This window comes from Bubalus bubalis, chromosome 23 (assembly GCF_019923935.1).
Source record: "Bubalus bubalis isolate 160015118507 breed Murrah chromosome 23, NDDB_SH_1, whole genome shotgun sequence".
NCBI classification, from domain to species: Eukaryota; Metazoa; Chordata; class Mammalia; order Artiodactyla; family Bovidae; genus Bubalus; species Bubalus bubalis.
In genome coordinates this window covers 46,994,000-47,009,378 of record NC_059179.1, presented here as the reverse complement: position 1 = coordinate 47,009,378, position 15,379 = coordinate 46,994,000, and the positions used below count along the sequence as shown (strand labels likewise).

At 52.3% G+C, this 15,379-nt stretch overlaps 1 protein-coding gene across 2 annotated transcripts in view; it reads right to left on the bottom strand.

Moving 5' to 3' along the window:
• Positions 1–536: 536 nt before the first annotated feature.
• DOCK1 (dedicator of cytokinesis 1) overlaps positions 537–15,379 on the bottom strand; it is a 559,970-nt gene continuing 545,127 nt past the window's right edge. For both annotated transcript variants that reach the window (XM_025273840.3, XM_025273841.3), the window contains exons 49-52: positions 14,096–14,294; positions 10,018–10,171; positions 7,174–7,331; positions 537–1,734 (exon numbers count right to left, since the gene is read on the bottom strand). In XM_025273840.3, the coding sequence (XP_025129625.1) occupies positions 1,639–1,734; positions 7,174–7,331; positions 10,018–10,171; positions 14,096–14,294 (607 nt within the window). In that variant the 3' untranslated portion in view covers positions 537–1,638. The remainder of the gene's footprint in view (positions 1,735–7,173; positions 7,332–10,017; positions 10,172–14,095; positions 14,295–15,379) is intronic.

Here is a 15,379-nt window from a genome sequence, read left to right as displayed (position 1 = left end):
AGAAGGCAGTGTCAGCTACAGACTGGCAGTCGCCATCTCCCTCTACAAGGATTAAGTCAGGTAGATGCTGCTGCAGCTGCTGACCTTCAACATTTCCTGAAAAGAGTTCAGGGTGGAGAGCAGAAATGAGGCACTCTTTGCTCTGGAACAAACTGGCAGAACAGGTCTTCAGATAGTTTTTCAGGAGCCGATTTTATGAGCCCAATTCTTGTATCTCCTCATTTCTAGAAAAGCACTAAAATCCTTCATGGGGATCACTGCCCCTCGTGACTAGCAGAAGCCTCCTGCAAAAAATACGTGCTTGATTGCACGTACTCCATTGACCTCCCGCTGCGGTCTCTTTGGAGCAGTCTCTGAAGTGCTATCTGAAGTGCTGTCTCCCAGGCTATAGTTCTCACTTTGCCCCAAATAAAACTTAACTTGCAACTCCAACCTCTCACGATGTGCATTTTCTTTTTTTAATTCAGGAGCAGAATATAAGCAGTGGCTTTAATATTCTACATCAGGGGATAATAACATAGTATGTCAGACACTGAGACTTTTTAAACAACAGTTTATTTTTTGTTGTCAATGATTAACTCTTGAGCCTACTAGAAGAATATCATGATTATAGTCAATAAAAAAATATAGATGATAGAATAAAATATTAGGTTATACAAAGTTAGTTGTTTTTTTTTTTAAATCATTGTCCAGGAACATTTTTAGGGCTTGTGCTTTGTGGAGGGGGAAAAAAAAAAAAAAACAAGAAAATTTAATTTGTGTTTCTTTTTTACACTTCCCTCAGTTACAAGTTAAGAACACATATTGAGAATCATTTGCGGGTGCCTAGGACAATAAACAGAAGGACCACAAAAATTAAAACAAGTTCTAAAGACCCTCATATATACAAACTTCTGTACAGAATGAGCCCAAGAAGAATTCACCCAATTAAAACCATCGCCTGTGGTCTACATATCCTTTTTTTAAAGAGAGAAAATGGATCTTCCTACACTCATACTTATTCTTTCCACTTGATCCAGTATTTTTAATGGTGTCTCCACTCCATAAATTAGTAACTGTTCAGTAGCAGAGAAATATCCTATTTTAAATATCCTTGGTAAATATCCCTATTTACCAAGGGAAATCAGGAACTTCCCGGAAAGGGCTGACCATAGTTGTCTGAAGGAGACTGAAGGAGCCCGCAACCCACAGAAAGTCACACCTCCAGGTGCAGGCAGGAGCATTCCGTGAGACATCCTGGGAGAGTCACCTGGGGTCTAGTGGGGAGCTGAGGACTTGTCCACTGTTAGTACACAGTTCTAAACTCTCCTTCCTGTGCTCTGCTCAGGTCAACTGGGCTCTTTGCTAATGTGTCATCTGGCACAAACAGTAAGGGCTTTTGGGCAAGACTTAGGCTCTTTCAAGATGGACACACTCAGACGCTGATAAACACAGCCGCGTGTCCCGGGCCCGTACCCGCCTCCTTACTCCCTGATGCTAAAGCCTGCTCACCCTGTGGCTGGAGACGAAATCCTGTTAGGAAAAAGCAATTGCACTAAAGGTCAGACATCACAGGCCCCATGAGGTAAACGCCAGACGTGGGAGGAGATGTGAGGGAGGGGAAGGATGCCGGCTCGTCCTTCGGGGGATGCCGCGGCTTCACTGCACGATCCCCGAGTCCACCGAGGTCTGCTTGCGCGTCGTCTTGGGAGGGGGCGGCGGCGGGGTCTTGCTGGGCAGAGGAGGAGGCAGATGCTGGAAGACAGAAAATGAGGGGATGGCTCACTGCTGATGCTCTGGCAGGAGAGACGTGGTCTCTGGGAGGTTCTGACCTGGTAGGGAGGTGGGCAAGGGAAGACTGACCTGCAGTCCTGGGTGGGAACGTCCTCTCCCCGCAATGCGGGGCTGGCAGGTCACCACTCTCAGGACCGGGCTGCTGGTGGCCACAGGCCTTTCCAGGGTTTCTGATGAACCACTTTTTACAAAGCACACACATCAGACATCTGAACAGCCTCTGAGAAGTGTAGCCACTGCTCTTTGGGTGGTGGTTTTAATCGTGCATGCTTGCATGTTCTGTTGTGTCTGACTCTTTGCAACCCCGTGGACTGTAGCCCACCAGGCTCCACTGTCCCTGGGATTTCCCAGGCAAGAATACTGGAGTGGGTTGCCATTTCCACCTCCAGGGGGTCTTCCCCACCCAGGGATCAAATCCGTGTCTCTAGCATCTCCTGCTAGGTCTTCAGTTGTGGCGTGTGAACTCTTAGTGGCAGGATGTGGGATCTAGTTGCTAAGACCATGGACAGATCCCAGGCCCCGAACTGCAGGCGGATTCTTTACCACTGAGCCACCTAGGGTGGTTCTAAATCCATGTGCTCTTGATCGAGGGGTGCCTGGAAATGGACTGGTTTCAGAATTGGGCAGTTGAAATGGTCAAGAACAAGGGAAGGGGGACAACGCAGGACCCAGGGCCACCCAGGCAGCCTGGCCACGTCACAGCTGAGCCCCCCTGGGAAGAGGACCCACAGGCCCTTCCTTACATCCCTTGAAGATGCTCAGGGACAAACAAGTCCTTGGAGGTGCTCTCCGGAGCTGGGCCAGAGGCCTGCCGTGCTCTCGGAAATGGAAAGGCCACAGGAGAGAGGGTCAGCCGGGCTACACTGGCCCCTGTGGCCACCATCCCCCTGACCTGTTGACAAAACAGTCTCTCTCCCACAGTCTCTTCTGCATTCGTAAATAATGGGGATGAGCAAGGTTGAGGGGATATTTAAACTCTTCATGGAGGAAGCACAGTTTATTAAGAAATGGCTGCAGCTGTCTTCCAATGCTACAGATGAACATTTGCAAAGCAGAACCAGAGACACAGACGTAGAGAAACAATGTATGGACCCCAAGAGGGGCAGAGGGGGTGGGATGGATTGGAAGCTTGGGAGTGACACGCAGACATTCCTGCATATAAAATAGATAACTAATGAGAAGGACAGGAAAGTCTGCTGTGCTGCAGACCACGGGGTTGCAAAGAATCAGACACAACTGAGTGACTGAACAACAACAACAAGAGCCTAATGAAGAGCACAGGGAGCTCTGTGATGACCTGAATGGGAGGGAAATCCAACAGAGGATATATGTATCTGTATAGCTGATTCACTTTGCTATATAATATAAACTAACACAGCATGAGAGTCCCTTGGACTGCAAGGAGATCCAACCAGTCCATCCCAAAGGAGATCAGTCCTGGGTGTTCATTGGAAGGACTGGTGTTGAAGCTGAAACTCCAGTACTTTGGCCACCTCATGTGAAAAGCTGACTCATTTGAAAAGACCCTGATGCTGGGAAAGATTGACGGCAGGAGGAGAAGGGGATGACAGAGGAGGAGGTGGTTGGATGGCATCACTGACTCAATGGACATGGGTTTGGGTAAACCTCGGGAGTTGGTGATGGACAGGGAGGCCTGGCGTGCTGCGGTTCACAGGGTGGCAAAGAGTCGGACACGACTGAGCGACTGAACTGAACACAACATTATAAAGTAACTATACTCCAATAAAAAATTTTTTTTAAGTTTTTTTTACAGAAACAGGTGGCTGGCTGGATATAGCCCATAGTTTGCTTTTCAATCTCAAGAATGAATTTAGAACTGTAATGGTGACAGGAGACACTGAATGGACCTGCCAGAGTGTGAGTGACCAAGGGCAGCTTGTGCCCTGCTCTTGGTGGGCATGTGACGTGCACGAGAGGTCACGTGTTGACCACCTAGGTAAATGAATGAGTGAGTGAACAGATGAATGCATGAATGAGTGAGCAGACGAAGAAATACACAGACCAGGATAAGCGGGCACGAGCCACAGGCAGAACAAAGCAGAGGGGCTCGCAGAGCACTGTTCTCTGCGGGTGGGAGTGTGCTGTTAACAGCCTCTCAGAGCAGGCGCACGTTCAGCTCAACGTGAAAAAAGAAGTTTCAAGGGCAGGACGGTGGCAAAGCAGCATCTAACTCATCACCCAAGTTCCTCCTAATTCACAGGCAAATAAATACTAAAGTGACCCAGGGCTTAACAGAGAGAAGAGAGTCAAGGTGGAAAACAGAACTGATATAATGATTTTTAGACATTGTAACAAGAGAGGTAAAAGAATAGATTTGTAGTGCTCAGTCATTAAGTCCTGTCTGACTTTTTACGACCCCATGGACTGTAGGCCACCAGGCTCCTCTGTCCAGGGGATTTCCCAGGCAAGAACACTGGAGTGGGTTGCCATCTCCTTCTCCAGGGGAATCTTTCCAACCCAGATATGGTAAGAATGGTCAAAAGAGGAACTTCCCTGGTGGCCCAGTGGCTAAGACTCCTCGCTCTCAATGCAAGGGGCCTGGGTTCTATCCACAGTCTAGCAACTAGACCCCACATCCTGCAACTAGGAGTTCACATGCCACAACTAAAGATCCTGTGTGCTGCAACTAAGAACTGGCACAGTCCAAATAAATAAATGAATATTTTTAAAAAATGATGACAAAAATGGAAAAAGAATGGTCAAAAGAAACACTGATTTCCAGGTCTGATGAGACGGTTGCTTGTTTACGCGTGGAAGTAGACGGTGCAGGCAAGTGTGAGCCATTTTTAAAGAAAGGACGATTTAAAGTGGCAACAGCTAGACAGCTGACTCCAAGCCTGAGGGTGATGACAGGAGGCTGTGGACCAGCCCCCAGAGCAGGCGAACAATCGTAGTCCTATAGCAGACCTCAGGGCCTGCCAGGGAGGCGCCCCCCGACACCGGGTGATGACACCCTGGCCCACAGGCCTGTTCCTGAAGGTGCGCTCATGCTGCAGGTGAGTCAGAGAGCAGACCAAGAGCAAGGAGACTCGGGTGATTAATATCGTGGCATTCACAATGCCTTTACGCATGGAGCCAGAGCTGGTGTGTGTTTGCCCTTCCACTAACAGCTGCGGGGGCTTCCCGGGTGGCTCAGTAGCAAAGAACCCAGCTGCCAATGCAGAAGACACGGGTTTGATCCCTGGGCGGAGAAGGGTCCCTGGAGAAGCCAATGGCTACCCGCTCTGGTATTCTTGCCTGGGAAATCCCATGGACAGGGAGGAGACTGGAGGGCTACAGTCCATGGGGTTGCAAAAGGGTTGGACATGACTTAGCAACCAAACAAAAACAACACAATGCAGAAACTGAGGTCATCAAATGTTTCCCCTGAATTGCCCTGTAACAAAAATGGATTTGCTCTCATTTTCAAGTTCAGAGTGTTCAGTGTCGGGAGACCCGGAGGACATTCTTGTCTTGCTTTTCCAGTAAAATACAGGTATGAAAGGTGAGGGAATCAATTAACTCCGCTGTTAGGAAAACAACACCCCAACCAATCAACGTGCCCACTCGGCTCCCTGGGTCTCCTTTTATTCTAACCTGTGGTTAAAACCTGTGGGAAGGGTCAGGCTTACGCTTCCTCAGTTGCTACCAACCATTCCAGCTGCCTGGCCCCTTCTCCACGGCTGGCGCCCCATTGTGGAATCTCAAGGGACAGAGAGCTGATTCGAAAGTCCCATGGAAGGACAATCCATTCCTTCAGCCCTGAAGATGAAGCCCCACTGCTTATTTGGTTTTCTTACACAAAAGAAATAATCAAATAAATCGGGTGTTGTGGTGATCTCAGTCGCTCAGTCCTGTCCGACTCTTTGTGACCCCACGGACTGTAGCCCGCCAGGCTCCTCTGTCCATGGGATTTCCCAGTCAAGAATACTGTTGTGGGTTGCCCTTTCCTTCTCCAAGAGACCTTACCAAAACCAGGGATGGATCCTGAGTCTTTGTGTCTCCTGCAGTGGCAGGAAGATTCTTTACCACTAGCGCCACCTGGGAAGCCCAGTCAAATAAATACAGTGTTAATAAATCCCCTGTCTTTTTCACTCCTCTCACAAGAAGAGAGAATAAACTTGCAAGAAACTTGGTGAGAAAGTTTCCATTAAAAAAAAAAGAAGGATATAGTATTTATATTGTTTTAGAAGGGGAAAGAAAACCCACACCTTGCTGTTATGCAAAGGATCTTGGCCACAGAGCCAGCTTGTGTCTCCAATGTCTCCAGGAGCTCGGTTGCTGTGTAACTTACTTTATGGAGACTGACTGATTGATTGCATGAGTCAGGGAGGCTGCTTCACTCTTCAGCCCACAAGGCTTCTATTTCACTGGGCTGTGAGCAGTGTGGCCGGGGGATGGAAGAACCTGGACGCCCATCTCCCAGCACCGTGGGGTCATTTCAGAGGCACACGCTGGCCTCTGCATGTGGCCAGGCCAGCCAACAACAGAGCTGCCCGAGTGACCACAGCCTTGAGAAGCAGGAGAGAAGGTGGGGGACTTCAGAAGAGTGTTTCTAGAGCTGCCAGCGGGTTAAAGTGGCTTTTTCAGAGTTTTGGCTGATACTTGCATCAGTAGGCAGGCCCAGAGGCCCGAGCAGTGAGCACACGTCAGGCCAGATGAGTGACAGCTTCCACGGGGGGACCAGCCTCAGGATGATGTGTAGGAGGCCCGAGTTGGCTGATCATGCTGGTGACAGCCAGCACCCCGAATCTAAGTGGGGTGGGGACAGGTCCCAGGGCTAGAGGCGGGGCTAGGAACGGGCAGCCTCGAGGAGCTGGGGTGTGCTCCAGCTGGAGCCAAATCTCGTGCTCCGCTACAGTTTCTTCATGTGGTGTGCACCCATCCCCATCTACACACGGCCAGTGGGAGAGCGAGGCTGCCTGGGACCAGGATGGGACCAGGGCTTCTTCAGGGCAAGGGCAGTGTCCACGAGCACGACGTGTCCCCCGCGTGTGGCATCAGTCAGCTTCTTCAAATGACAAATGTCTTCCTACAAAAAGCTACTTTTCAAAACCAAACTCTCATAAGAACTGCACCTCAAAGGCAATGACCTCCAAGGTCACGAGAGTGGCCCCTGGACCCACCGGCTGGAATTCTCCCCGCTCTGCACGTTCCCCCTGGGAATGTACGTTCCCATGGTGATGACACAGGAATGCCTGGGAGCATATGTTCCTGTGGGGATGACACAGGACCCCAGGCCACACACGTCCGCGTTCTAACCACTGCCACCTCTTTCCTGGAAATCAAGCCTTGGCTTGTCCAAAGTAAACATGCCAACATCAAGAAGGAAAGAAGGAAGAACTCCTGTCTTGTGGAGGGAAAGAGAGGATGGATCCATGTTCCTGAGCCCTGACTTACCCTCTGATGAGGAGGAGGGGGCGGGGGTGTTGGCGAGCCCGTCAAGTCCAGGTTCTCGGTCAAGGTCCCATAGTCCGTGCTGGTGCCTTTGAGAGGCAGAGGGGGTGGAACTTCAGCCACATCCAGCCCGGCCACGGTCATGCCGTTCAGCTCCAAACCTGGAAGAGGGGGAGAATGAGAACCACACCCCTGTCCCCACTGGGAGTGATGCGCGTCCCTACACGGCTGCTTCGTGCCCTCTCAGGACTGGCAGGGTGGTGGGAACCCTTTAACCCCCAGAAATGCCTGTCAATGGGCAGCGAAGAGATCGGGAGGGGGCAGAGAAGGCCGGGGCTGTGTCCCCTGCGAGGGAATGTTCCAGAAGGAGAATCATGGGATGCTGAACCCCGAGCTTAAAGGGTGGATCAGACCACTGGAAAAACAGCCATGTCCACCTGGGACCCCTCTGGTCTCTCCTCGACTGCCATGCCTGTGGGCATCTATACAGCTCGGGGGTCACAAGGACCATATCTGCCTGGAGTGTTCAGAATCCGCCAGGTCGCTGCCCCAGCCTCCTACAGGGAGCTGCACTCAGCTGAGTCCAACAACACAGATCACCACCAGCCCACCTGCTTGTCAAAACTCTCACAACAGGAAAAGCCACGATCCTATGAAAGGCAGGTATTAGCGGCAGCTGCCTCTGTGACTGCGGCTTTAAATAAGCCAAAGGGAAGCAGTACTGATTTTTTTTAAAGTAAACTGAAAAGCAGTCGTTTTCAAAGGGAGGAGTGATCATTAGGACAATCTATTTTCTCAGCCTTTGTTGAGACTCTAAGAAATCATTTGCCTTTTATGTTAAAGACAGAAACGGGCATTTTTGTTGTTGGGTGTCCTACCCGTTGATGCATCAGATGGAAAGTCATTAGGAGTCATTAGCGTGCTCCCTAGGACGAGAGGTGTCAATTGATAAGGAGGCCTTGCGGTTGAATCGAGGCGTGAGAAGGTGGCCTCTGATGGAATGATCGCTCTCCTGACTGGCTGGCTGGTTGCTTTTACTCTGGCCTTTATTTAAAATTTGCCACTTTAATCATTTTTAAGGATAGAAGTTTCACTATCTGTTTGAGCCTGTGTGTCCAGGTCTCCTGGGCGAATGTCTAGGGGCGGGCTTGCTGGGGGTTATGGGGACTCTATGTTTAATTTCAAGGGACCACCAGAGTGTCCTCCACTGCAGCGGCAATGTGCCTATTTATTAACTATTTATTTAAAAAATCAATAAAATATTTGTGAAGATCTCGGGTTACAGCATAAGGATGTATGAAGTGAGCCAGGACACCCCCCTGGAGACTGTCTCCCTTCCGACACCCAGCAAGGCCTGGCTCCCTGAGGCTCATCCCCTGGGCAGCCCTGACTCCCGACCAGACAGACTGTCTCGGGAATGGCCGCTGCTCCCCTTGCAGCAAGAAGAAAGCAGGAGCTGAGGATGATTGTTGGCGGCCGGCCACTGGGCAACAAACCACTGCCCAGGGCCAGGGTCCCCGCCCCGTCTCCAGCCACGCGGAGGACAGTGGGTCCTCCTGGCTCTCTCGTCTGCTGCCATCCTCAGTTCTTACCACCTCCTTCCTGCCTGGACGTCACCTCTCTGGCTGGCCTGACTTCAGGGGTGAAAACTAGGGTACCACTTGCATCCCTCCAAGATTCACATCCACTTGGAACCTCAGAGGGCTTCCCAGGTGGGTTGGCAGTAAAGAACCCGCCTGCAATGCAGGAGACACAGGGGACTGCAGGTTCGATTTCCAGGTCAGGAAGACCCCCTGGAGAAGGAAACAGCTACCCACACCAGTATTCTTGCCCAGAAAAATCCCACGGACAGAGGAGCCCAGTGGGCTGCCATTCATGGGGTCACAAAGAGTCGGACACGACTGAGTGAATGAGCACACACTCAGAACCTTAGACTTTTTTTGAAAAGAGGGTCTTTGCAGAAGGATCTGGAGATGAGATCATCCTGGATTTATGGGGAGCCCTGAACCCCATCTGCAGTCTCCCATAAGAAGAGAAAACAAACAGCCTGGGAAGAGAGGGGTGAGGGGACTGGAGGAATGAGTATACAAGCCAAGGAACTCCGAGGGCTGTGGGAGTCCACCAGAACACTAGTCCCCAACCTTTTTGTGGAAGACAACTCTTTTCCATGGATGCGGGGGTGGGGCCGGGGATGGTCTGGGGATGATTCAAGGGCGTTGCATTTACTGTACACTTTATTTCTATCATTACTACATCGGCTCCACCTCAGGTCATCAGGCGTTAGACCCTGGAGGCTGGGGACCCCTGTCCTAGATGGAAGCAGGACTGGAGATAACTTGATTTCAGACTCCTGGCCTCCAGACTATGAGAGAATAACTTTTTGATATTTGGGGCCACCAAGTCTGTAGGAATTATGCTGAGCAGCCCTAGAAATCGGGCAGAACTGGAAGGTAAGTTCTACCCTTAGCCCCTCAGCACGGCCTGGAAGGCTCTTTCCTTCCCATTCCTCCTGCACACAAAAAGGTCCCTTCCCCACTGTGTGGGCTGCAACATCTCATGACATGAAATGGGGGATGCCCCATGTGCTCTTGAGTCACCCCCAGCACGCAGGAGGTCTGGAGCACTGGCCGGGTCCTGCACTGTCCACCCAGGGAGCACAGGAACCCGGGACTCAGCTGTGGCCTGACCCGCTCCAGTCCTGGGGGACACTCCCCAAAGTCAGGGGCTCATCAACACTCTCTCCGGCTGCTGGACTGAAAAGAAGCCAGTCTAAAGTGAGAGCCTTCAACAGAGGGGGAAGGTCACAGCACAATGTCAGGAATTCACACGGGACGACGTCTCACTTACTGGACTGCAGGCTGAAGCTGAGCTTGGCCCTTGGCATGACCGGGGGTGGCGTGGACTGGGAGGATGGGGAGGACGGAGACACCGAGAAGCGCCGCTCGCCCCCCATGGCGTTGATCACCTGGCTCTTCGGTCTCTGGGGCCGCAGAGGGCTGATCTACGTGGGACAGAGAGAGTGTAGTTAGGGTCTGTCCTAGGTGGCTCAGTGGGACAGAGCCACCTGCCAATGCAGGAGATGCTGGAGATGCGTGTTTGATCGCTGGGTCTGGAAGATCCCCGGGTGAAAGGCATAGCAACCCTCTCCAGTATTCTTGGCCGGAGAATTTCATGGACAGAGGAGCCTGGTGGGCTACAGTCCATGGGGTCAGGAAGAGTTGGATACGACTGAGCCGCTGAGCCCTGAGCAGACACTGGGCTGACTTAATGCCACTTCAACAATTCCTCTGCGGAAGTCCTGACCTGCAGCACCGGTGCAGATGACCACATCTGGAAACATGGTCTTGCCGACAGTCAAGGTCGAGTGATGCTGTTACAGCAGATCCTGATCTAGTGTGACTGGTGTCCTTATAAAGTGGGGAGATTCAGACCCAGACACAAGCGCACGGGACGGGGCTGTGTGAAGATGAAGGCAGAGATGCAGGGAGAGGGGAATGGTGGGCGAGGGGCTGGAGCAGACTCCCCACCACAGCCTAAGAGGAAGCCAGCCCTGCTGGCACTTTGGCCTTGGATGTCCAGCCTCCAGACTGTGAGACCATCAGCCTCTGCTGAAGCCATCCAGCCTGTGGGATGCCGTTCTTGCAGTCCCAGCAAACTAACCCAGGCCTCACCCCAGTCTCCTTACACAGTCGGGGGGATGTCACATCCGTGTCTCCTGAACAGGAATGTGACGCGGGCACTTGGTGTGGGGGAGAGCCCCACCGGGTCGGAAGTGGACTCAATGACCTGTGCAGTGACCAGAACGCCCCAGGGGACTAATTTCTTGGCCTTTCTTGGCAGGTGTGTGAAAGTCTAGAAACTTGCTAAAGGATTTCCTTCATTCACCTTCTCTTTCTTCTCTCAGGCTATGCTACGACTGAATAGGAATTCTTTCTACTTCTCATTGCATTTGTCTTCCCCATCTCTGACTTTCAGATGCACCTGACTTTAAGCAGCTAAGCCTTTTCCCGTGTCTGTAACATTGGGAATTTTTATTTCTCTACGTCTTACAATTTGGTCTCAGATCGTCAGGTCTGGGGGAACATAAGCAGTGCAAAATACTCTCAGGTAGGAGCAACGAGGACAGTTATTAACCCAGCTGAGAAAGAAGAATCAAGATTTCGGCCCCAGGATGGGCAGGGCTTCGGGCTTGGCTCCCGGGGCAGGGGGTGCGGACGGGCCTGCTGGTGAGGGCCAGCTGCAGAGTGGGTGGGCAGCAGTGTGTTCCACTGGGTGGTCTGCAAAGGCAGGGCCTCCCTGGAGGCTGGAAGGCTTAAATCCTTTTGTAAGCAGTGTGGTTGAGGGGACTCTGGCCAACAGGCTGGCTTCTGGAGCTGCCCTATGCCAGCAAAGCAGATCCCGGAGTCCAGGTGTCCCCAGCCACCTGCAGAAACAGCCCACCTGCTGTGGAAGGCCTGGGACAGCCTGGCTGAGCTCGGGGCTCCCCTTGGGTGCATGTGTGTGGGGACTGAAGAGGGATCCAGGGCGCTCTTCCCACCTTTCCCTTCCCATCAGGTGACATCCTGACAGTTCAGGGGGCAGGGGATGGTTTACTGGTGAGATGCAAATGGCACGTGGAGGGCCCTCCCCGCTCCAGGTCCTGAGAGGCTCGGCTAGAGGTCATGACATTGCTGATGATGCGAATTCAGGTAGGAAGCTGAACTCAGCCCCAAAGAGGAAGTAGAGAAAAACCTCTGCAGAAGTGTGGAGAGAGGGCAGGTGGGTGCCAAGAGTGCAGCAACCCCAGGGCACCAGGGCACCACCCTGGGGATGGGGCTGCTGCTGCCACTCAGTCATCTTCGCTCCCTGAGACCCCCGCCCCCTGCCAACCCGCTCTGTCCTGCAGCACCCGGCTGGTCATGGGCACATGGAGGCTTGAACGGGAAACTCCAGGTGCCCAGCTGGACCCACAGACCTTGCCAGCACCTGTCACCCAGAGGACAGACTGGGACCTTGGCTGGACCAAGAACAGCCAGCCTGCCTCCGGCAAGAAGCCAGGATGCCTGGCCCCTAGCACTGCAGCCGTGGCTGTTCTGAGACTCCTCGGAGGCTGACAGCAGGGGCAGGGTTCTGTGCCCTGACCTCAGTGGGTTCTGCTGCGTTTTTGGAGAGCACTCGGGCCCGCTGGAGATCGGGGGGTGGGAGTGGTGCTTTGGGCTGAACTCAGCCTGTCTCTGCAGGACAGCGGGACCACAGCGGGGAGGGACAGAACTTATACTGTGACTATGGCCGAAGCCGGCACATCCTTTGTCTTCTTGTCACGGAACTTGATTTGGATCAACTCTGCCACTTGGCTCAAATTCTCTGAGGCCTTCCGCTTTACTGTCTTAAAGTAGAGCTTAAAGAAAAATGTCTGACAGACTCGCACAAGGTCTGCACTTAGCAAATGTTCAAAACACGCTGCTGTCAGTTGGCCCATCCGGGTAGGGTTCTGGACACTCGGGAGAAGGAAGGGGTGCTGGTCAGCCCCGGCAGTGTCGCTGGCCACTCGGCTTTCCAGAAGAGTGGACGGAGCCCACAGTGGGTGGGGGAAGGGGCGTCATGAGAAACCTTGGGATAGCACCACGTGAGGTCACATCTGAGTGCCAGCCAGAGGCCAGTCCCTTCCCAAGGCCCGCACCCTGGGCCGCCTGCTTCTCCCATGAAACATTGCAGCCCAGACGCAGTCAGAACTCTGTCCAAAGGCCTCACAAGAGCATTCGCCTGCAGGAAGACCTTGTGTGGTCTGGGGTCTCCTTTGTCCTCTAGGCACCCAAGCAGCATGTGACTGCTGGTCTCCATGACAAAGGGTCTGGATGAAACATGCCTTCCGGTGTTGAAGAGACAAGCAAGCAGTGAAGTGTGTCTTATTAAACGGTGGCCCCACCTGAGCCCTTTGATAAGCAACCGTTCAGTAACCGCCAGGGCGGGTCAGGGGTCGGGGGCTTCCGCCCAGGGCAGGCACATTCTTGGGCACTGTAGACGCAAATGGCCTTCCACTGCAAGCTCCAGGCCCAACTTAACCTCTGAAGCTGATGGCCTGTGAGAGCCTCCTCTTTGCTTTGTCTCCAGTCTACAAATGGCACGTTCTGAATAAAGTTCACCCCAGAAGCTGCCCTCAGTTTGCCCCCAGACTCCACACACTGCGACACGCTGCTGGGGGCGTCAGCTGACCCCTCCCACCCCCGCCCCAGCCCAGGCCTGGGAGGAGAGCGCGCTTGGGTTTCCCTGTTGCCACACACCCTGGTCTCTGGAACGAACGAGAGTCCCTGGGATCCGTTTTTAATGTCAACTCACCAGCACGAGTTAGGTCCCCCCAAATCCTTGTGAAAGATGGCCAAGGGATTTAAGCATGGAACAGATGAGGCGAGGAGGATAACACAGAACGGCGTATGGCTGGCAGAACCTGTGGGAAGGGGCTCTGGGACTCTAGCTGAGCAGATTATAACACTCCCTCCGAACACCGGCTTAGCGATTTCTGGTCAGGAAGGGGTGGGGGAATGGCGTTAGCTGGCCTGGAATTACTGTTTCCTGACAACACAAGCACCCTGTTCACCTCCTGAGACATCTGGGTGTCTAATGAGTGAGTCCCACTTTGCTGCAGAGCCCGGAACCCTGTGGGTCCCGCTGATGGCTGCCCCCCTCCCCCACACCGGGCCCTGGAGGATAGGGGGATGGAGGGAAAGACCAGCATCCTCCAGAGAGACGGAGGTCTGCTCTGAGCCTCTGATGTCCTGGAGCATCTGTTACACAAGGGCAGGGATGCAAGAGGCCCTGGATTCTCAAATGACTATTCACAGCCCATTCAGTGAAATCTGATGGACAGCCCCCTTGGCAAAATGTGGAGCAAAGACAGGCCCCCTGCGGCAGCTACCGATGAGCGAGGGAGAGCTCCCTGTGAAATTACCGTTTCTGAAAGGATCACAGCCTCAGATTGCTGCAGGGGAATGTCGGTGGGTTTAAATTCTTTATCGAATATCTCTTGATGCTTGCTGTTCCTTTTTTCCTTCTTCTTGTCCTTCTTCTCTTTGTCAGGGTCATCCTTGTCCAGCTTGTCCTGGGACCGGGAGTGCATTTTCTTCGGCAGGAGGGGTTCCAGAGCGAACCTAAAGAAAACGTTGTTGGTTTTTTTTTTTTGTTTTGCTTTCAATCAATGATGTCTTTCTAGGAGAAACTGTTGCTTTTTGCCCTGCGGATCCATGTAAAGTCATTCACTATGAATCAGGTGCTGTCTGGGGACCGCCCAACTTTACAAGGAAAGAAATAATTTTGAAAGGAAGCTCAAGGGCCACCTAAGATACTTATTACCGATTGCCATAGTGACGGTCTTGCATCGCGATAGAAACAAACTGGGGGAAAAAAACAACATGGACAGGACGAAAGCCTGATTGGGCTATGGGATGACGATATTCAGAGGTTATTGTTGCTTTATGGCCGGAGGAAGGTATTTGAGATCTATTTCCAAAAGGAAATTCTCACTTTTTAGAGATTCACCCTGCCATATTTATGAATGTGAACAGGAGAAACAGGCAGATGCTGATGCAAAGAAATGTCTGCATTGGTACACAGGGAGCTTCCACTCGAAAGCCTTTGATGGCTCAGTGAGAAAGAAGTCAACTCTAGCTCCCAAAGATGTGGAGTTGCCCTGAGATTTTCAGCCAAGAACTGAGCTTGAGAAGGAGGATTTGGGTCCCAGCTCTGCCACCTACTGGTGAGGGTCCACTGCCTCTGAGCGCAGGGGACTGGGCGACCCATTCACAGAATGAAAAGAAAATGGTATTTAAAAAGAGATGTGACCTATTCAAAGAAGTGAGTCATGTCCTATAGGAGAAACAGCACATACTGTGATTTCTGATTAGAGTGTTTTTAAAGTGTGGTCCACACCTCATTCCTATATGGTTAAAAAGAAGCAAAATGGTCTGCTGAGAGGGTTCATGGAAGCTCCTTGCCTTCGAGCTGCTCAGGCAGTCCCAGAGCCCCATGGGAGGGCAAACTCCATCCCCTGTAATGTGGGATAAAAGGCCAGGTTCCCAAGCCAGCCTATGAGAGCCCCCAGTCCTCACTGCGACCTTCCAAGCCTAACTTCCCGAAACAGCCGGAGAGTAAATCGGTTTCCTCGAGGGGAGAATGATCCTAAGAGAAGGCAACTTAGAAAGCTGGTCTCATTTCCATCCTAGCTGTGGTTTCTTTC